The sequence below is a fragment of the Typopeltis vanoorti genome, chromosome 5, assembly GCF_054136105.1.
Source record: "Typopeltis vanoorti isolate ZY-2024b chromosome 5, IOZ_Tvanoo_1.0, whole genome shotgun sequence".
Taxonomy (NCBI): domain Eukaryota; kingdom Metazoa; phylum Arthropoda; class Arachnida; order Uropygi; family Thelyphonidae; genus Typopeltis; species Typopeltis vanoorti.
In genome coordinates this window covers 98,258,257-98,281,454 of record NC_143553.1, presented here as the reverse complement: position 1 = coordinate 98,281,454, position 23,198 = coordinate 98,258,257, and the positions used below count along the sequence as shown (strand labels likewise).

At 33.8% G+C, this 23,198-nt stretch overlaps 1 protein-coding gene across 1 annotated transcript in view; it reads right to left on the bottom strand.

The window, feature by feature from the left end:
* The window catches only part of LOC150106680 (uncharacterized), a 118,033-nt gene that overhangs the window by 7,035 nt on the left and 87,800 nt on the right, over positions 1-23,198 (bottom strand). The window contains exons 10-14 of the mRNA XM_090393277.1: positions 20,134-20,219; positions 12,617-12,717; positions 8,350-8,420; positions 3,452-3,559; positions 2,829-2,899 (exon numbers count right to left, since the gene is read on the bottom strand). Coding sequence (XP_090249403.1) covers positions 2,829-2,899; positions 3,452-3,559; positions 8,350-8,420; positions 12,617-12,717; positions 20,134-20,219 — 437 coding nt within the window. The remainder of the gene's footprint in view (positions 1-2,828; positions 2,900-3,451; positions 3,560-8,349; positions 8,421-12,616; positions 12,718-20,133; positions 20,220-23,198) is intronic.

The window sequence follows — 23,198 nt, the reverse complement described above, 5'->3', positions numbered from 1 at the left end:
AAACCAAAGTTACAATAATTGAGATTTATTGCAGTTTAATAAATCGGTATTGGACTACAGTAAATCCTAATATCACGTGTAGTCCTAGTCTACACGTGATATTAGGATTTTTGGAATCAGAATGATGTTAATTATATTTAATTATAAATTTTTAATAATAAATAAACTGCATACAAATACCAGCAGCACATAACTAAGTAAAAATCAAATCTTGGACTAAATCGTGATTGTTGCATCATAGAGAAATCGTTATGATGTCCAACATGATCTTCTTTGATCAACAGCGCATCATTCAGAAGACTACTTTCTATTCTGGCATGATATTCTAAAGTTACAAAATCAAACATTTTTAATTATTTTTACAGTAAAACACCCTAACCCATTGTTCTTCGTAGCATAGATTTCAGTAGCAGAAGTTACAACTACAGTTTCTTGTATCATTTGTATCACTTGTATATCTTGTATCACTGAGTTAGTCTTGTGTAGTGTGTTTGCTGACACACGTTCAACATTGTGCTAAAACAAGTGGTATGTTTAGGATAAGAGTAGAAGTAGTCATAGCGTCAGTTTCTTCTAAAGTCAATTTTGGCTAGTCTCAAGTGTGGGGGGGATACAAATTTGTAACCTCGAAGATTTACCTGAAAGTGGCTTAGAAAATTTCTTCTTCACCAGTATGTGAACTAAGAGAGCTGAGAAGCTCCTTTGCTATCCATCGCAACTCAATAATATTCAATTAGAATACAAAAAATACTAGGACACTTTTTTATTTAGGAAGATTTGTAGGACTATATTGTGAACATCCATGAAAAATAGAACATGCTACCGATATCCGTAGTCTACGTCAGCGCTTCCCAAACTGTGGGCCGTCAATTTTGTTGAGGAGGGCCGTGAAATAATGAAAACAAATTTAAAATGTTTTAAGACTAAGTAGATTTTTTTTATCTTAAAAGAAACGTATTTTATTTTTATTTATTATTTCTTTTTTTGTTATTTTTTATATTTTAATGGAGAAAATCACACATTAGCGCGGTTCACAAATTCTGCTTCCTGCGTATTTCGGCGCTTAATGAATATTAGTAAATATATGCTTATTCATATAAGTTTCATTTCAAAGCAGAAATCTAAGAATTGCAGTTTCAAATATTTCACCTGATATTGGTTGTAGCAGTATGGAAACACGTCCATCACATTAAATTGTTATTAAACTTCTTTTATGTTTTTAATTCTTTCTTTATTACTAACCGTTTTATGTTTCATGTGCTTGTACTGCAAATGTACAAGCACATGAAACGTATTAACAATATATCTATCTATATAAAAATATGAGATAATGTGCCCATGTCAAATGTGTATGTAAGACGCTAAAAATGTAATATTTGTATTTGATTTTTGCAATATTTGCTGTGTAATGTTTTGTATTAAATATAAATACAATAAATATTATAATAGTATGTCTATATTACGACTTTTTTCCGAGGGGGGCCGTGAAATATTTTAATTTTTCCAAAGGGGGGACCCTGGCATCCAGAAGTTTGGGAAGCACTGGTCTAAGGTAACTACAAACTCCAGGGCAATATTCCTATTCTCTACTTCTTAGTAAGCCTTACACATACTCTACATATGCTCTGTCAACTAAAATTGGGCTTAAACACAAATGAGGAAAATTAAAAGCACTTCTTAAGGGGGGGGGGATTCGGTTATTTTAGGTTATTTTATTAGTTTATGATCTAATTTTGTGCAGTAGCACACTGACAAACCCATATAATGAAGCAGTTTATTGCATACTGAATGGATGACGATTACTAAGTGCTCAATATTAACTCAAGAATTTTTTTAATATCTTTATAATTATTTGTAAATGCTGTCATGATAATGAAACTGAAGTTAAAATAATTACTAGAAGATGCTTTCAAGATCAGCAATCAAGTGTTGAATATGTCTGAAGCAAATATACTTTATTTTACATCAGCCAAACCATTACATTTTGTGATTAGTTGTTAAAAATTACAACTGAAACAACTTATGCTATGAGACAATGTATTATGTCTGTTACCTGTGGGCATGTTTTGGAGAATAAGCCTTTCAACTCATCATTAGTTGAAAACTCCTTATAAAGTTCTTCGCATCGTACACGAAATTCAAACTCAGGTCTTCTCACCCAAACGGCATTATGTGGAGTCTTGTATTGAATGATGCGGTTTGTTTGTAATACGTGTTATGGCGTATTACAAACAAACCTGGGGGGAAAAATACTTGAGAAAAAATAAACGGTCTTCAGTGTAATTTAATCTTGCTTAAAAAAAGTCTAATCAAATCCTAGTTTCAAATTTTGATCGAATGCGAAGAGCATTTATAAGGATCTCGTATGAAAGGTTTATCTTCGGAAAACTTGGAATTTTCCTTTCAAAATACCCAAGCAAGCCGGTGAACACAACACACTTATTTAACATAATGTAAGTGGCTTAAGGACTTGATTACCTCGTTGTAATAATAACAACCACTTTATTATTTCATTCGAGATATATTTCATATTTCATTTTGGATCATAAGAAATTACATAAGGAAAATGAATGAAAGTATAGCAGATAAAGAAAATATTTTGTCTTCATAAACAGAAGTTGAAGTTTACATCTACGGAAACGAAGGTTGATTCTCGTTCTTGACTCACTTCTTTGCACGAAATCTTCAAAAGTTGAGTTCCTGTACCTTAGAATTCATGTTAAAATAAAAAGATTCGCACAAAGTTAAGCTTTATTAATTTTTTCTACTAATTTTTTATTAAGGGAAAATATAAAATAGAATACAAGTAGTCATTAAACTGAACTTACTTAGAAGCTTCTTCCAAGTTGGGTACTGCATCTGGAAAATTGACTAACTGCGCATTCTTTTTTTCAGCTTGCTGAAACCATTAACTTTTTATTAATATACTTACTATATATATATATTAATAAAAAAAACTGCAGTTAGAGCATTTAAAGGTACGTTAAATATTTCGAGTGTTTTTTTTTTTTTAAGGAAAATTATTTCCATTATACACATCAAAAATTTAACAGGTTGCTATGTTTTGTGACTGTGTTTTATTATATTTTAGTATTGATTGTATTTTATATTTTGTACTGATTATATTTTTAAGAACACGTTAATTCTCGAGTTAACTCTCTGAATTCAGTTCTATTTACAAGGAGAAATAGATTTGAGAAATAGTTCTGAGTTCTGTTTTCTCCTCTTTGGGAAGGGAAGAAGTTGGCTTAGAACAAATGAAATAAATGAAAGAAATAAAATGAAAAAATTTACTCTGATTTAGAGTTTTGTGAACATGAAATTCATTAAGCTTGCTATCTAGTTGTATAATAATTTAATTTATTTCGAGGAGGGGGACGAAAGAGCATATTTATTATTTTAAATAGCAAAATATACTGATTTATGAAACATTTAATAGCAGTGCACTTACTAATGCCACATAGTGAATAAGATTCATTCCTGGCGTGTTTGCTCGGATATCTGCCATTTTAACAAGAGACATCATTTTAAAACCTGCGGCATCCCCTGCATATCCTCCCTAAAGTTTCAGAAAATAAATAAAAGATTGTGTTTCGAAACCAAAATGTGAAATTCTTAACTCTAAAATGAGAAAAAATGTTATTTCTTACTGATCAATCACTGATCAATTCTTATCACATGACATGTTTCATGTCATAATTCTTATCATATGACATGTTTCATGTCATATGATAAGAATCAAATAAGTATAAAATTATCTCTTGTATTATACATCAAATTCAGTAGTACTGAAATTCATTGTTAGTTGTCTCTTAGAACGTGATTCTGAGACTCTAAAGCAGGGGGTTCTGAGTCAAACTCAAACGCAGCAAAGGGCCAGTCAATTAGATGTATATTAGACGCTGGCCGTATTCAATATTATTCTGTGAACCAAAACATAAACTAAAAAGAGAAAGGCTCTAACAAAGGCCCTTTTGTTGCTCGGCCTTTACGACTTACAAACAGTTACACCACCATTTAAATTTTAAATTTATAACCATTTTTATTTTTAAATTTTAAAAATATAACAAGTTTAGAAAATATAAGTTCAATTACATTTTATTCATACTTTTACCAGGGCGACACTTTGTCTACATATCAAACATATTGGAATATTTTTTACTTCCACAAAGAAATATGCCTTCTCCCATTTTTCTTGAAGAGTTCTGCATTCTTGATCTATTTTTCTTTTCTTTTTTAACTTTAAATTCAGACATTGTCCGTGCGGTTAGCCTAGTGGCTGTGCGCTTCGCAACTATATGCCTGGGGAAGGAGTATCTTAGGTTCGATTCCTGTCGGTGACACGAGGAGCTGAAGGGTCTTCCTCAGTCAAAGCCAAGTTAGTCGGTCTTGGGCTAACTCGAAACAGTTTACAGTTTTTACGAAACTAAATCGAAACAGTTTTTTCCCCAGTTTATCCTGGAGTTTTTCATTCCGCAAAGCAGGCACACCGGCCTTGAGAACTGAACACTACAGGGCATAGGATACACCGGAGCGTAGGGCTAACCACCTTATTCTGTGAACGGTATTAGGTCCGATGATTAATAAACCCTCCACACCGCAAGGTAAAAGAGGGTAGAAGGAAAATGAGATGAGATTCAGACAATGTCATGGGCAAAAAAAAAATATAAGTTATCGAGGTAACTTTTTATTAACACACTACTATATTACAATGGTAACCTCTAACTTATTGGCATTGTATCACGTGGCTTAAAATGGCTGCGTGACAAGTAACTTCCATTCAGTGTTGCCAACATTTGATGATAGAAACATGGTACAAAGAATTGTAGTAATAAGTTTTACTTTTGTTTAAAACTGTCATAAAACATGAAGTATATTTTATGTTAGAAACAGATTTTTAGAAAAGAAATCATTAAGCTCGCGGGCGGCCAGTTTGCGACCCCTGCACTAAAGGCATCAATCGAATTATTCTTAAATTCATATTTTAAAATTTTGCGATTTTTTTTTTTAGAAAATTCGCAAAAACAAAAAATTCTATATCGATTTTTATATAATATTAATGTTTAAATACTACTCATAATTTAATTAAAAAAACACTTGAAAATTATTTCTAAAATCAATTAGTTGGATATTCTGTTATAAATTATGGTAATTTTTATAAGTATAAAATTAGCTTGTATTCAACAGCAATATATTAAACTATTAGCAGTTCTTTTCTATAACTGCCGTTGTTTCTTGTTCATAAAAATTTATTTGTTTCAGTGGTAATTTAGTCGTTGTTGCTCTATGATAAAATTCATTTTTCAGATCACCTTTTTTGTAATGTACGGTGGAATTGAAACAATGCGCACTCTTGCGATATTATCTTAATCAAATGATATGTGCACGACAGACGTGGTTAACTGAGATTCCGCAGAGGCAGATAGAGCTTTTGCCGCTAGAGCTTTTGTAGCTAGAGCTTTTGCCGCCCCTCTCAATATACACCAAAAGTGAATAGTACAAGTGAAAACGACGTATAGAGACATAAATTAAAAGACTGTGTTTATTTCTGAAGTAAAACTTTAATGTCAACATTGTAAAATGTTATTTTTCTTGCTTTTCTGTTAGCAAAATCGTCGATGACATTGGCGAAGTCTGTTTCATAATAATGTAGGTAATTACGATAAAGAGCCAAGAGGCTATTTTTCCGGCAGCGTAAATTAAATTAAGGGGATAATAAATCTCTCATTATTTTAAAGCCGGATACGAAACTCGGAGATCGAAATCTAAGAGTTTCATGGCGAAGAACTATCGGCGAGTCCAAGCGTAAGCCAACCCTCAAAATCCCTCATTATTTTAAAGCCAGATACGAAATTCGGAGATCGAAATCTATCGAAATCTAAGAGTTTCATGCCGAAGAACTATCGGCGAGTCCAAGCGTGTCAACACCTGGGTGGTACAACACTAGGGCAACTCGGAGCAAAGGTGAAGCAAGCACCATCACTATCCTTAGTAATAATCGTAGTAATAATAATATATGGGTACACCGGTCTGGCAATTCGTTAGTAGGGATATATGTAAGTTCGGTTCACTTAAACATTGGTATTATCCAGGTCTACCTACTCACTGATGAGACCTCAATAAAGGTCGAAACCGGTCTGGATAGTGACCTCTTCTCATAATGTAAAACAGTAATACATCTCCTAGGAGCTGAGTTTTACATTATGAGAAAATATTGAAGACAGTGCCCTAGTGTTGTACCAACCAGGTGTTGACTTACGCTTGGACTCGCCGATAGTTCTTCGGCATGAAACTCTTAGATTTCGATCTCCGAGTTTCGTATCTGGCTTTAAAATAATGAGGGATTTATTATCCCCTTAACTTAAATGTAGGTAATTCTTAATCTATTTTATTTAGAAAAACTCTTCTCACAACTAGTAACACTTACAGCAATTGTGAGGAAAATTCGCAGTAGTATTACAATATTTGGAAATGGGTTCTTGAGACTGTATTTCAGAATTAACTGCGAAAGTTCAAAAAGGGTCAAAGTGTCGCCCGGAGCAGACCTCTCCCTCCGCCCCTCCCTAGCTACGCCTCTGTGCAAAGGACATGTTAATGAATAGGGAAATGTAAATATATTACACAAGTAAACGTATTTGATAGAAGATGTTGAAGAGAAATGATCACTGATAGAAATTGTATATCACTGTTACTAATTAGTTTCACTTAGCAGAAAGCTATACCAGTCATGTACTAGTTATTTTATTTCATTCGTCTATCGTTTAGAAGTATGGCTTTTTTTTTTTTAAAAAAAAAGGATGAATTCGCATTGTTGAACGCTGTACGTTATTATGTTGTACCTTATTATGCATTTATTACTATCGTATTATGGAAATACTACTTTTATTAACATAGAAAGAAAAATTAAGAACTCATTGGACAATTATTCTTTGGTCAATTTTGTCAACAGTCTGTTAAAAAACTACATAAAGAGCCTCTGTCGTTCTATGCTTTCAGCTGTATTTTCCTTAGCATGATTGTTGTATTTTCTCTTCAACCTTATGGTTGGTTGGGTAACAATATGCTACTATACTAGGAAGATGATTATAAAGCAAAGCGGTTTCTAATTGTCTTGCCGTACTGTAAGTATTTATGATTATAGCCATGTGTGTTCACAAGACCAGTTTTGAGGAATAAAAAAACCCGAGTTAGAGGGAGAAAAACCCCACCGCCTCCGTATGAGACCGGCTAACTCACTTTTAGTCTAAAGAGACCAGATAAAGATTCCTCACTATAAGCGGGAATCGAACCCAAGTCTTTCAGACCAAAGGGTTTCGTCTATACCGACTGAGCTACAGAGGGTCTAACAAAATGATACAAAATAACAATATGAAGGAAAACCAAAGTCTGAAACTTGTTACTCATTTAGGGATGATGCTAAGAGTGTACGGATAGCGCAGTTGTTTTAGATGCCTGATAAAAAAAAAAAAAAAGAAAAAAAGCGCTGGTTGGCAAAATTGTAACAAATATGGACTAGTTTATCAACAAAGCTAAAGGCTTCTGTTTGCTAAATTTTAATTACAAAACCTTCCGATTACGGAACATAAAATCACGCTCTGTGTAGTGCTAACTCTTAGAGATGTTCAAAGTCACTTATATCGTGCCACTGAATTAAGCAAGCGAATGTGCACACACACACACGCACACACAAACAAACAAACAAATACACATCCTTAGGCACCCGCCACTACTCTCTCTCTCTCTCTCTCTCGCTCTCTGTGTGTATCCTCGGATATGGACACAGCACTTTCTCCGGCGAAACAGTGGATTCCATGAATGATGGAGATTTCTGCGCACGTATCGTGATAATGCAGGTATTGTGTGTATATATAATGAGTATATTGTAATAATTTAATACATTATGATGATGCATATATTTTATTATACAGATGCACAGAAATCATTCTGCATAACAAAAAAAAAGTAAATTGTCCTGTACTGACCAGGAGAGACCTAAGGCAACACGCTCGAGGTAGTATTTCTATGCCAGATTTATTTTCGCAAGCTGCACATCCCATACTTACTGGGGCACCTGGCCCCTTAAGGCATAAGACGTATAGCTTACTTAGGACTTGTTACTGTTCTGTTTTTATATCACTGTGCTTAAATTGGCGTTTAATGGAACATGTGTGTTTGTATATTTGAGAAAGGAGGGGGGGGGGGGAAGAGTCACTACTTGAAGTAAACAGAAGTAAACATAATACATAGGCACTATTTCTTTACCTTTCTTTACACAAATATTTGCACTTTTACTAATAATAAGAAAACGGGGGGATGGGAGAAAAGAAAGAAATAGGCAATAATACTTACAGAATTTAGAAAATTTCCAGCCACCAGAGCCATATAGAGAATTTCGTGCAGGTCTCTACATTCTCGGATTTCTACAAAAATATAAAATCAAATTAATCAAGTTAGACTAATTTGGATGGAAATAGACGTTTACTATGCTAATTTGCATATTATTTGGAATACTCCCTTCATATTACTGATCCATAAATACAAGACACAGGTAAGATTAACTAGTCACGTCATGACACAGAATTCCACCTACCTTAATGTGTTCACAGATGAATCAGCAAAACTAAGTACGTGACAGGTGGATTCATTATTGGAGTGACACTGCAGAAAGCTTGTTTGGAGAAAACAAATAGATAAATTTGTCCTCAAAAAAACAATCTCCGTCCATTTAAAAAGAAAAAACTGGCTTGAGTCTCAAACCAGTACCTAACCAAGCATTATTTTATGACTTCTTTCTGCTGCTTACATTAATGTTGATATTTATTGCTTAAATATTAATTTTATATTTATTTTATGAAACAACAATTGAAAAACGTATGTTTATCATCCCAGAATCACTTAAAAATAAGCATATTAAACAATATGCGAACGACATGAATCTAGCGGAAGATGTGTATGTATGTGGAGATGAATTAAAATGATACGACTACTACTTACATATTAAATTCTGCAAATATTATTATTATTTTCCTAAGAGAATTTCCTGAAGCAATTAAATAATAAAATACCAATATATGTACAGATAACTTCCCTAATAATAATAATAAGTCCGAGAAGTTATTCACAGAAATTCAGTACGTTGGTAGAAGGAACTTATCACGAGAGTTATGAGAACTGGTTGGTTAGCAGTAATTTGTTGATTTAAGATAACCGTAGACAGAGATTATATTTAATGGAATTATTTTTATAAGTCAGTTAGTTAGAGCATATTTTATTGCATTGCTTTTGGGCATAATACAAGTATTGCACTGAGAGCATAATACAGGTAACGCGGATATTAGCTTCTATAGAAATGTCACGTTATATAAATCGCGTTATGCGAGACTCAGACCGCATAGAAAAAGTAGGGTTATGTTCCGATATATTTTTTTAAAATTATATTAACAACAATGACATATCCAACAAAAAAAATTTTTATTTACTTCATGTAAGTTAAGAAAACATAAACTATGAAACAAATACACTTATAAAAATATCAAGAGGTCAGTAATAAGACCTTGCTTACCACTATGAAACAAATAAACTTATAAAAATTATGAATTGTACATAAACTTCATTGCACATAATGCATAAATGTTTTAGACAAAATAAAATAAAGTGCATAATTTAATCGTCATTACTGTCTTCAAAACGATCATTTCATAGATGTTCTTTACTTTATTTACGAGTGGCCGGACGTCGTCATCACTTGAAAATCTCTTGCCCATCATTTGTATAATTCTCATTGTATACTTCGGCTGGTTTAATTATCAAGAAGTCAGTAATAAGACTTTGCTTACCACTATGCTGCAAGTTTTTATTAAGTTCATAATATGGAGCTAAACAAATATCCAATTGCCTCGTGAATTTTCTGGAGCGTTCCATTGAGAGATCATTATCCATAAAATAACTTTCTTGCTAAGTTCAATCCTTCTGCTAATTTCTTTAAACTGAATTCTTTAACGGATTCATCACAATCAGAATCTTCGGCAGAATTTTCCTCATTTGGTTCGACGTCCTCTATTAATTATACCAGTTCCTCCTCATTTAAATGTGTTTCCCCATCAATGAATTCACTAGTTTCGTTTTCGACAATCGCAAACGTTAAGTGGCCATTACTATAAAAATAAATTTTTTACATAAAAAAGCATTACATATTGTATGCAACCCATCAAAAAATAAAATGCTCAGCTTGAGATTAACATACATGATTTTTAATGCGCTTTCCTGGCAGAAAACGAAGACAATTTTCAACGGTAAATAATTGACGTATATGCGTGCTAAAGGGTATTTCCTCTAATATAAATTTTCTACTTATAATTACATGCGCGACACAAATTTAAGGAAGATTTTTAAGTCGCGCGGCGAAAAATATATGAAAAGGTAAAGGGTTACTACAATTTGTAGACTGTGTTATAACGAAATCGCGTTGTATAAGTACCGCGTTATACGAGGGTTACCTGTACAAGTATAGCGAAGAGACAGAACAAATACACAAAGTTCATTTTTTGCTATTAGGATTGAAAATAAAAAAAAAGATTACAGAAGTGAAGATAATATACAATTTTAAAAAAGATTAGTTGTTATGTCCTGAGGACTGGTTAATTAGAGTTTTATGTATAATGATTATCCCACTGTCACTGTTGCTGCTGTGTGAGTGTGTATATTTGTATATAAATATAAAAAATTAAAAAAAGATGGATGTGAAAGAATTAAGGAGCGTCATCCTATACGAGGCTTTGTAAATTTCCTGCCACGCATATCAGTTTGGCCATACTGGTGATTACTTAGCATATGGTTCACCTTCTGTTCATTTTTCTCTTCCAGCACCTAATTAATCAGTCTCAGCCTGTGGTTGTGTTGTTGGTTTTCTTCCATGTACTGCTCCTGTTTTCCCCTCACAAACACAAAGTTGACTTCAAACATATTCGGTAGAATATGGAGTCCATGCTATTGGACTCCACATCACACTAAATGGACTTCAGCCTCTTCTAGTGGAAGACGGAAATAATGTTAAAAGATACCAACAACAACTCTCAAATAAATAAATAAATAAATAAATAAAAATAAAAAATCGCGGAAACTCAGCATTCACTTCTGAGAATTGAGTTAAAATAACTGCTTACAAATGAATTAAAATCAACATTTTAATTGAAATACTCATACAGAGTGATATCTTGATATCTTCAGTATTTATAATTAGCTGGGCGCCTATGAAATCGTTCGCCATTTGATTAGACAAACGGAAAGAAGCTTTAGAATGTTATGATAAAATATGAATGAAAAACAAATAACAAAATATTGAACTCTGTCTTAAAAAAGGATATTGATTAGAAAGAATGACACTTTTGATATTTACTTTGTCTAGTCAAGAACTGACAGGCTATTTCAGTCGTACACAGCTTTGCCAACACCTTTGCGAATATGTTGGAAAATTTTGACTCTGTAGGGAAGGACCTTCTAGAAATAATTACTTTCCCCTTCCCACTTTTTTTTGTGCTTCCAGTGTTTAAATTTTGTTGCTTTCTTGTTCGGTGTATGGCACCTTGTCATGAGTACTTAGAACTGTATGTTGATTTGATACACCTTGCTACAAATAGAAAAAGTGAATAAAGAAAATTTTTCCGTAGTTAAGGTGGATAATGTTATTAAAACAGTTGCGCTATCGATAAGAAGAACTCACTTAGGATTTTTCGGTCAGGTTCCCCTTATATCCATTGTACATCTTGAAAAATTTAGACTATAGAATCTGTTTTCAGAAGGGAAAAAAACAGTTTCCGGGAAAATATCAATCTTTTCAAGAGAGAGCACCTTCAGTTGAAAAGCCATTGAAAAAATCTTTTCATTCCTATCCGTCCTTTGCTTGATCCACACTCAGATCTTTTCAACCAAAGGACATGTTACCACCCCGACTGGTACGTAGAGAACTTTTAAGTGAGGATGGGTTGGCGGATCTCATATAGGTGTGGCGAGGTTTTTCCTTCGAGAAACTCGAGTTTTTCATTCTCTATATAGACAAACCAGCAAGAATACACATAGTTAATTGGCATAATATACTGGTATCATAGCATAGATACTTCAGCTGTAATTCAAAATGGAATACCTAAGCTCTCTCTCTCTCTCTCTCTCTCTCTCTCTCTCTCTCTCACTCACTCACTACCACAGTAATGGAGACAGTCGGGTAATATTTAGCATAATAATAATAATAATAATTCGTGATATTAAGAAAAATTTGGATTCATTTAATCATAGCCGTATTTGAAATCCATTCAAATACAGCTAAGGTCAGATACTACTGAATATTTAAATTACCAATACTATGAATTATTAAATAAGTACTTCATGAATGCTTCTAATGATAAATACCTTTAATTTCCAGGATTCAAATATAGAAAGTCTTTAATTGAAAACACTAAAATAGTTTGAGGCCAAATATGACCATGCAGATATCAATGTAATATGCTTAAAATTCATGTAGCAGATCATTAACTGATATTCATTTTCTTCCTCATAGTTCATTCTAAATACTGATAAATTACGAGAATGTAAGTAAAGTAGTCTGTTACATTTTCTGACCTACCTTGAGCTGCTAACATGATGTTCTCCAGTGCGGACTCCAAAAATTCTTGATTAGGTATAAATTCCTCCTTCAGTAACATGCTTTCAATTCGAAGTTTATAACTGCAAACACAAAAAAACTGTCTCAGAATAAAGTGTATTATGGTGAGCAGAAATTTAAGCTGTTAGTTGCTACAGGAAGAACAATAAACAGAAATAGTTACAATTTTTAGTGATTCGTATTATAACCTTGAATACAAGTAATACACAGTTTGTTTAATATAGAACATAACACAAAATTAAAATCGCCTGTTAGCTGAAATCTGAGAATAACCCTCAGATATAATAACACATAATTAATGAATTGTACTTTATAATTTAAATTAACTATCTGATAAAATAATTGGAATCTAGTTTAGTATACAACCGAATAGGGTCAAGTTGAGAATTATTTAAAATAATAATTATTATTATTTATAATTAAATTTACAATGATTAAAGGTATATAACTTTATATGGGCGCATTCATATACCGTTTAAATAGCTTCATTTGGTTTAACTAAAATTACAGCCTAAGCAGTTACGGCTATGAGTTCAATTTATTATCTCTAATGCATGTTTCTTCGGCCAGTTTACCTATTTTGCGGAGGAAATACCCTGCCACTTTCGTATGAGACCGATAACTCACCTTCACATGAAAAGGATACACAAGGTTCTTTGAATTATAGACAAGAACCCTGGTCTTTCTAGACAAAGTCTATCTTCTATATTGACCTGGATACTGTTTAAATGAAATACGTATATTGCAGAAATATTTTTTAAAAGAAAAAAAAAAATGCCGTAAATAAAAACATGTAGCCACGTCTAAGAATCATAAGCATTGCCATTACTAACAGATAATATGTACTGGTTTCTCTAGTTCCCCATAAGTGGGTGAAAAGATGAATTTCATGTGGCTGGACCCAGCTCCGTCGAACTAAAGCTAGAAATGATAATGACTCAGATGACACTTTTCTTTTTTATTTTTACCTATCTCGAAAAGCTTAACTGAAATAAGAATCTGGTTAAATATTACTGTCAGAACAACCTGTTATGAATAAATATATATTAAAGGTGGAAATTTAAAATAAAAAAAGGACTCGCATTACTGGTGATTTTGGTTATTTTAAGGGTTCGGTTTTTGCACCTTACGATGCATCATTACATCCTAAAGGGAAGTGCTGTATCCCCAGCTTCAGAAATACTAAATTTGGAATGAAAACATAAAAAAACGAATAAGTAGTAGAAAATATGAAAAAAAATGAAGATAAGAGGAAGAACAAAGAAGTGACTACTAGCATAGAAGAAAGAGAGACAGCCATCAAAATTAAAAAATATGAATTTAAGAGAATCGTAAGATAATCTATGCACAGAAATTTCAATGTGGTCATTACCGACTATTCAGAAAAACACAAAGTTGGCTCGTTATGGGACTAATGTCAGATGCGCTGTGCAAAATCTACTCGTGTCTGAAAGATGCGAGAGATAAAATGAGATTTGCTCTTGGTGGTAATCCATTTACTGAATATACAGTATCTGAATTGCAATACATTTTAGAAATTAGTTATGCAAATAATAAAATGAAATGGTGGTGGTATTGTTGCAACCTCTGACAACAGTTAACACTGCTTTACTGTTCTGTGTCAAAAAAAAAAAAAAAAAGGTCTGTAGTCGTTACCATAGATATTACATGTGCTAGCATATTGACTAAAACTAATTGTCTTATTTCGAACATGAGATATTTAGCACAGAAAAACTCTTGAACTTCTTAGAAACGTAAGATGGTTGTCATCGCATATCTCTTTCAACTTAATATGATTTAAAGATTCGGCTTTGATGAATCATTTTAAACTCCATTAATAAAACCAATGATAATTTACCATTAGATCAACCTTCAATTTAAACTCGGGATTTTCATCATAAGTTGTTGATGACGTATCTGATCGCTGACGTATTTGAACTCAATACTAATAACGATACTAATTCCCCTTTAATAAAATTTATTGTACAGAAATCCAAAGCTAGAAAATGTCTTGTTGTGCTGCACAACAAGACATTTCAAGACAAGCCATTTCAAGACAAACAAGACAAATGTAAGAAGGACCAGGTGGTAAACGAATCCATCTTGCTTATTTGAGGCCTGGGTTCGATTCCCGTCCATGACGTGAGGAACCTTTATCTGGTCTCTTTCGATTAAAGGTGAGTTAGCCGGTCTCAAACGGTGATAAAGGATTTTTTTTCACCCGGAAACTCGGGGTTTTCGTCCCTCAGAACAAGCAAACTGATCCTGTGAACACACACGGATTTAGTCATATATGCCTAACCCCTAATAGCAGGGCTCAAATACTCCCTCCTCCTCCCCAAAAAAGGGACGGGGAGAAAGAGGGGGGGGGAACCGCATACGAATAAATAAATAAATTTGAATCCTGAAACGTAATAGAAACGTTTGGAATTAGAATCCAGCAGGATTCTTTGTTTACAACTTAGTTTTTTGTATTGAATTTTAGTAACGGTTCCCATATTATATTTTGTCAAAAACAATAGGAATTAATTAACACTTTAGTTGGTTTGTCTCTGTAGCCTAGACCTTGGTTTTCATAATAAAATCTAATCTAGTAAGAATCCGCCAAAGTAATCATAAAAAATTTGTCAATTGTTTTTGGATTACAGATGAACAGAGACACGTTCTTCACATATGTGTTTGATAAAAATGCCAAAATAATCTGATCTCGATGAAATATTGAATTGCCATCGCATTAATCAATGTGAATTGCTATTGAAATATATATGTATACAAAAGTTCCATGCAATAAAAAAAAAAAAAAAAGCTATAGCTGTTGGATTATGTAACTAGCTAGTTAATTTCTTACCGGTTTCTTATTTATACCAAAATGAATAACTCCCACAAGCAAGCAACTATGCAAATAAAAGGAGACCAGATACAGTAAGGCATCTGCTACTATGAGTCACTGTCTGCAGATTTGGGTACCGAAATAGGACTACCAGCAACCTACCTGTAAAGCTACTCAAATGGGTCACTGCTATCAAGTTCGTATCAGAAGCGCACCTTAAAAGGTGGCACCGACCTATTTATTATTCACTTGTGGCTGACTAACTAGATTTTTAAGTTGCCCGTTGTTAGCGCACCACTAAAAATATGTGTGTATGGTCCAAATTTGGATATGGTGAACCGAGTGACTGAAACTACCATTATATAAAAACTCATATTCAAAGAAAGAAAAAAAGAGAGAGAGAAAAAAAATCAACATGGAGATTGGTTAGCAAAATATTGCAATGATTTTTATTCAGTAACTTTTTTTCACAAGAAATGAACCACACAAAAGAAGTAGGTTAATTGGTGTGTGTGTGTGTGTGTGTGTGTGTGTGTGTGTGTGTGTGTGTGTGTGTGTGTGTGTGTGTGTGTGTGTGTGTGTGTGTGTGTGTGTGTGTGTGTGTGTGTGTGAATGCATCAAAAATCTCATAACAGAATTAATTTTCCATAATTGGTTGTAAGCACTATCGGTAAAGAAGCAAGACTTGTTTTGGACTACGCGCCATTTACAAAATGCATGGAAAGGGTGGTGTATGCTTGGTGTTGCAGGTCTGACAATAAAGCACATTCATTCTTTCTTTCGTTCCACTTGTATTTCTTGAATACAGTCATAAAGAGATGGGATGGGTTGGGTTGTTTAGAATTAACTCAATTTCATCAGGTGCTACATTATTGGCTGTCAAATCCATATGTTCACCAGATAGTTTTCGTTTACAGGAACGAAAAACTGGAGTTGGTGGTTTTCGGAGCAAGCCTTTTTAGGGTAAACAGATGACACAAGACATCAGGTATTTCATGTCATATAAAAAAAAGGGGAAAAAAATCAAAAACATTAATCTAAATGTTCTCATCTCATCTTCCTTTCCCTTTTTTTTATTTATCATCGGCCCTCAAACCGTTCACAGGATAAGGTGGTCAGCCCTATGCCCTAGTGTATCCTATGTCTGTAGTGCTGAGTTCTCAAGGCCAGTTTGCCTGCTTTGCGCGATGAAAAAACCCCAGGATAAACTGAGGAAAAAACCCTACTGTTCACGCCCAAGACCGGCTAACTTGGCTATGGCAGATCCTTCAGCTCCTCACGTCACCGACAGGAACCGAACCTAGGCCACTCCTTCCACAGGCATATAGTTGCGAAGCGCACAGCCAATAGGCTAACCGCGCGGACTACAAATAATAAGCATAATTTCAATTATGGTTTTCTTATATTTCAAGTCGTCTGTTTCCCCTATTCGATCGGACTCTTAGTACCGGAAGCAGGTCTTGCGAAGGCGATTGTATTGGAGTTTTGAAAGAGTTTTGTAAACAGAAAGGGATAAAGGTATTTCTTTTTTTATTTGAGAGTAGCAGTCGCTGCGAAATGATTGTAAGCGCAACAGTAAACTTGAATCTTCATTGTCATTTAGGTGAAATATTTCAACCTGGACTAATGACTGAATTATCTAAAACTGATTTTGTCATCCGACAAAAACAGGCAAACCGACTAGAAAAACCTGATTTACAGATCTAACACACACACACACACACACACACACACACACACACACACACACACACACACACACACACACACACACACACACACACACACACACTGGTTTCATGGCCTTAGCTGCTGCGGCTATAATCCCAAGCAATGCAACCCTGAATTATCCAAACTCGTGAATGTGACCGCTCTGCTTACTGCATACAACAAAGGAGAAAAACAGTGTGCAGTGATTCGATTTTTAAGAACTGGATATTTAGCAGATGCACAAATTCAAAGGCAATGTTTTGCTGTAGCGAAACTGTACGATAGAATTCATAAATTCATAAGTGTCAGGCTTATCCACATCAACAACTGATTAGGATAATGAAAAAGCTTGCACCTTTATGAAAATAAGTTCTTATGAGAACAACGGTCACCTTCTTACTTCCAAGAGGCAGTTGGAAGGTGACTATTAATGAAGTGGTAAATCAACTGCAGATCAGTTATAGGTTGATCGGTGAAGCATCTGCTCTCAAAAGAGTGAAAGCATCTGTAGAATGCTTTCCCCCTAAAGTTTGGTCGTTATGGGTTTTCAAACAACTCACGATCCATAGATAAAACTTTTGGATGCTTTGTCTTTTGAACCGATGCCATACGGAGAGTGATGTTTTCTTTATGACAGAAAGCAAATAACAAACTTTGGAATGGAAGCGACATCCTTTATCAACAAAGTTCAAATCGCAATTTGTACTGGGAAAAACTGAGTGTCCTAACCTAACATAATAGATTTCACAAGAATCTTTGGACATTATCATGGAAGAAGTAAGCAGTGCATGTTATAGTGGAATGAAGCCTGATAAGCTGGAGCCAGCAATTCGAGGAAGTAAACGCTGAGGACCGTTGTCACAAAATGAGTGTTATTACTGCTAGTCATACTGTAGAAGCACTGCAGACGTTTTCAGTGAGGAGGCATTCTCCATTGCAGTAAGGAACTGTTCCGATGGACTTGGTGCTACTCAAAAGAGTTTGAAACGCCGTATTTTGTCGGTTGGCTTTTTTTTTTTTTATTATTAATACAAGAGTGATTCATGTGGCTTGCTTACCGCGCATCTGAAACTTTCTTCTGCGTCCGTATAAATAAAGCTTGTATCCTGTCGAACTAAGTGCGTTATAATGTCGAGAAATGTTGTACATTCTGTATGTTTCTCGTATGAATCTAATAAATATTATTATAGATGAGTTTGACTTTTTTTCCGGTCGCCTGGTTGGCCAAGTGGATAACGTACCTACTCTCCAAGCAACATTGGGTTCGAATCTGTCATTGGGCATGGATGTTTCTGAATATCTTTAGTTAGAAGATGATTTTAACTGCCCGGCGTGAGACCACCACTTTGTTTATTGAAGATCTGAAGTATCTTTGAAAGAAAAAAAAATAGTACATTGCTTGGTCTCTAGCACAACATTTTTCAAAATCTTAAGCTGCAATTCTAATGCTATAGGTTTAACAACCATTCGTAATTGATAGTATTAGCAATAAATAAATAAATAATAAAATAATAAATAAATTAAATTAAATTGATCGGATTGTTCTCACCAAGCATTTTAGGAAAGATCTTCAGTGCACAACCCCCAAATGCAAGAACAAGATTCTAAGGTTGACGGGTTTGGAATTTATATAGCATTAACAGTTGTTTTGATTGGAAAAGGACACCAAGTAATTTGGATACTGCTTGGATGTAATATATTTGTACTAGGTAGGATCAGAGGTGAATATCAGCCTCAGATATTTCATCTTCTCTGGAGTTGTGGATATTATCAAGGGTAAAGTATCAAGAAAATGAAGCATTTGATAATGATGTGTACTTATTATCGTGTATGTATATAATTGATAATGTTAATGCCTGCAGACCCTTGTGGCAATGTTTCATAAAGCAAGATAGTTAAAGGAAAGACTCTTATAGATTATTCTGGAGGATTATTTATTTTAGTTTTTCAGGGCGTTTTCCAGCTTGGTCCAGAGTCAGTCGAGTTCTGACATATGCACATTTTTAAATTTTTTTTTCTCTAGTGGAAACTGGAGTATTTAACCTGAGATCCACACAATTACAAACAGTTATGCAAGTTGGGATTTGAAACATGAGATGACGGAAGTTGTCTTGTGTACTTTCGCGTCAAAGATAAAGACTGGCTACTTACTGATTTCCAAAAGAGGATTAAAAAGAAGTTCTATCAATTCCCTTTGGAGAAAAATGGACTTTAGATTTATTTTAATTATAATGAATAACTTTGGCAGTTGATAATTTGGGAGAATTTCATTCACGTTGATTATGGAAATAAGAATCACAGCTAAATTTGTCTGTGTAAATATTCATTTCATTAAGATATCTATGAATAAATCGATCCGATTTCATTTGATCTTGATAATAATTATGCTCATTCTCAGAAGCATACTCATTTAGTACTTAGCATTATAGAAATATTTCATTTTATTTCGCCGAACTGTCTCGATTTGTGATTGCAAAATCTTGCATTGAGTACTTGTAATTCTTTGTTGCTTATAAAGAAAGAGCCTTAAAAGACTTCTTTGACATTAAAACTTATTCAAGGAAGTATAAAGTAATCCTTTAGCATTGGATACCTTGTATTGTGCTACTTAAAAAGACACGGTCTCCAAATAGTCAATATTGTCACCATTTAGTCGCCATTTTAACAAACAATTTGGTTTAGATTACGCTTATCTGACAGTAGTATTTCGACTATTTGACCCTCCTCAAGAGCAAGTTAGGACAAATAAATGAAGTCGAAGTTAACCAGTTCCTTACACTATCGCTAATTTTCAAAACTTTCTTTGAAATGTGATTAGCGCGTGCATTAATTCGCCTGTCTGGCTGCGCCATAAATAAAAATTTATTCTTCCTTGAATGGTTATTATTTTTAAAGGGAAAAACAGGATAAACAATAGGAATATATAGTGTCTACTCACTCAGGTACGTCGATAAGTTGTAGAACAAATTTTTCTGCATTTCCCAGCTTGTTTTTGTCTCCATCATATCCTCTCAGCATGTCCACCTATTGTGTCAATAAGTAAAACTTAATATTAATAACTCAGATATGCACAGCAGGTAACATTATTTAAACAATTCTGCTTGAAGTGTGTATATGAGAGGGAGGAAGTAATAAAGTGACTTTAGCGAAAATAATATGGTAATCCTTGTTTCAGAAGTTAAGCTGACGGTTTGCAGAGGTGAAAAAAAAAAAAAAAAAACCGGAACTATAATTAAGAAAAAGTCGAGTTATTATTAAGCTTATGAACCAAATTGCAAATTGCATTTTAGACACTAAGTTTCTAAGATTCTAAACGATTGGCATTGGTGTGACCAAAACGTCCTTAATACTTGTTTATGAAGATTTAGAATTTATATAAATTTGCGAAACCAAAGAAAATTGACACGATGGAATATTTGCTGTCACTGATATAAGGAGTAAATAAAAACTGCTCAACCATTGTATGCTAAATTACAGCATGGAAGAGCAATTATCAGAATATCAGACAATTGCTGTCTCAATATTGTCGATATTTTCCCTTATCTATGACTCTACTAAGCATACAGTTCTCTTCTAAGAAGTAAAATACATATCATAAGTTGAGTTCTATTTCACGGAGCTTTTTTTTATCATTATCAAATAACACTAAACACGAAATGATCGTGACACGAAATTATCAGGTGGTTATACGAGTATGTGTGGGTAGACGGTGGGAGATCTTCCTCTGCGGTCTTCTCTACAAATTACATTTCAATCTTTATCCTAATTCGGAATAAAGGTCATTTTTGCCGTTGCTTAGAAAATCATTCTGAGATTTTCGACATTTTTGGAAGCGATCTTTTAAGAGCAGGATAGAAAGGAAAATGCCACAGATATTTTCAGAGGTTACAGGATTTAATCGATTTTAAATAGTGACTCCTCGACTAGTTAATTGTCTTTCTCTAAAAATAAGTGATATCATCATAAAAAATCTTATGTAAAATCATGAGTTAAATACCTTGTTTGTTTGTTGACATTGTTTGTCAACAAACAAACAAGTAGATTGTTTGTTTGTTGACAAACAAACAAACAAACAAACAAGTAGATGTTGAGGAAGTAGATTTCCATCTATAATTTCAGCAACATATTAAAAACAACAACATCAAAATGTTAATAAAAATAACGTTACGCAAATAGATGCTTCTAAATGAGAGTGTTGGTTTTTGTTACATATGATATTACGTAACAAAAATTATTTTAAAAGAGATTCAATAAGTCGTGTGAACTAATAGAGTTTTGATTATAAATTAAGCATTTTCAACTTATCTTGCTGAAATAAATTTCATTAAATTCTCCAAATGTGAAGCTATTCCAGGATTTTAAGTTTATAACAATGCTCCATAACACCAGAGTCCGGTTCCATCTTATTTAGTTAAGAAAGCAAATAACTTTTTTCTGATCTTATTTTCAATACCTGCCTCTAAAGATTTTGGATATGAGAAGGAGAACCGTTGGCATAAGCATAGAATATCTATGCATTTCTCACTCTTCAGAATACTACCAGGCTTTCTGTTTCTTTCTTTTTCGTTTTTTTTCCATGACAACCCACCTCACCTATGAAAAATTGTTAATGTATAGCGTATCAGTATCATGGAGGGGTTAAGGATGAGATAATCCTAGAAAATTGCTCTTGAGTCCGAATAGGTACTTTTTCAACCCACCGATTAGCAAAGTGGTAGTGGTTTCACATTGTTGCAACATCCCAGCAGCTTCTCTTTTTGTTCTATTTTTTTTCTTCTTCTGGACAGTGCGCATAAAATAAATGAAGAATGGTGGTCAGTAATCAGGTTCTCTTAAATCTACTTCATCAAAAGTGTTTGTGTCTCGTAACACAAATCAGAAAAGAAAATGATGAGCTGAAAGTAACAGATAACTGTTACTTATTAAGAGTTAACACATAACAATAATAAATGCGCGAATCTGGCTTATATTGAACGTACAATGAAAAATGTAACATTTATTAGGCCAAGTTACTAGACCGTGATAAACTACTGAAAGTCTAATACGTAAGGAAAAGATGAGACGAGATTAAGGCAACCAATCTGCATAGTCTGCTGTCTGATTTGAACTACGCGTAGACTCTATGAAAACACGTTAGAAGATTTATTAATTTTTATATACTTTGTTATATATATAGAATAGTATACAGCATAGGTGTATGCTTCGTTCTTGATGATGTAACAGTCTGAGTAATGCTATTGCGCTGCTGAATACAAACATGACGGACTGCTCCGTCTCTTGGTTGATTCAGAACAGAACTTATTGTTGTCAGAGGAAAATGGAAGTTTAACATCATCTGTCTCATACAAAACTATTTTACTGTCTAAAGAGATTTCTTTCTTTTGTTATGGATTATAATATTCTTTGCAATGCCTCTGAATATTCGCTGTAGTGTAATAAAGGAAGGCGTCTTTACATTGCCATTTAGGTAATACTAGAAGAGTAGATACAATGGCACTAAAGAATACCATATCCTAATGTGCGTGCGTGCGTGCGTGCGTGCGTGCGTGCGTGCGTGCGTGTGTGTGTGTGTGAACTAAGTACTATTGTTATTACAAAAAAAAATAGTAAAAAGGCTCTTAGTATCCAAAGTAAGCTTCTTCAAAAAACAGCAACGGATATTTTAAACACTTTCATGTCTCGGTGAAGAACAACAGTGACACGTCCTTTCATTAGAATTCCAGTGTTCGAATTTCGTCAGGATGACACGAGTTTCAAAGTCCTTTATAAGTATTTTTTTAACTGACTGTGAGTTAGTCGAGATCATTCAGACGCAGCAAGGTGTATATCCGCACCTTCAAAAGTTCGACACTGCTGAACTGATGTTATCCATCTTTTTTTAATCATAATCATATCGATCATGTTCTTGGTTTTTCCCATCATTAAAACATAGTGCATAAGTTTAACGTAACACCGCTACACAGTAAGAGCTAGATGATCGCATGACGATGTTCACATCGTCGG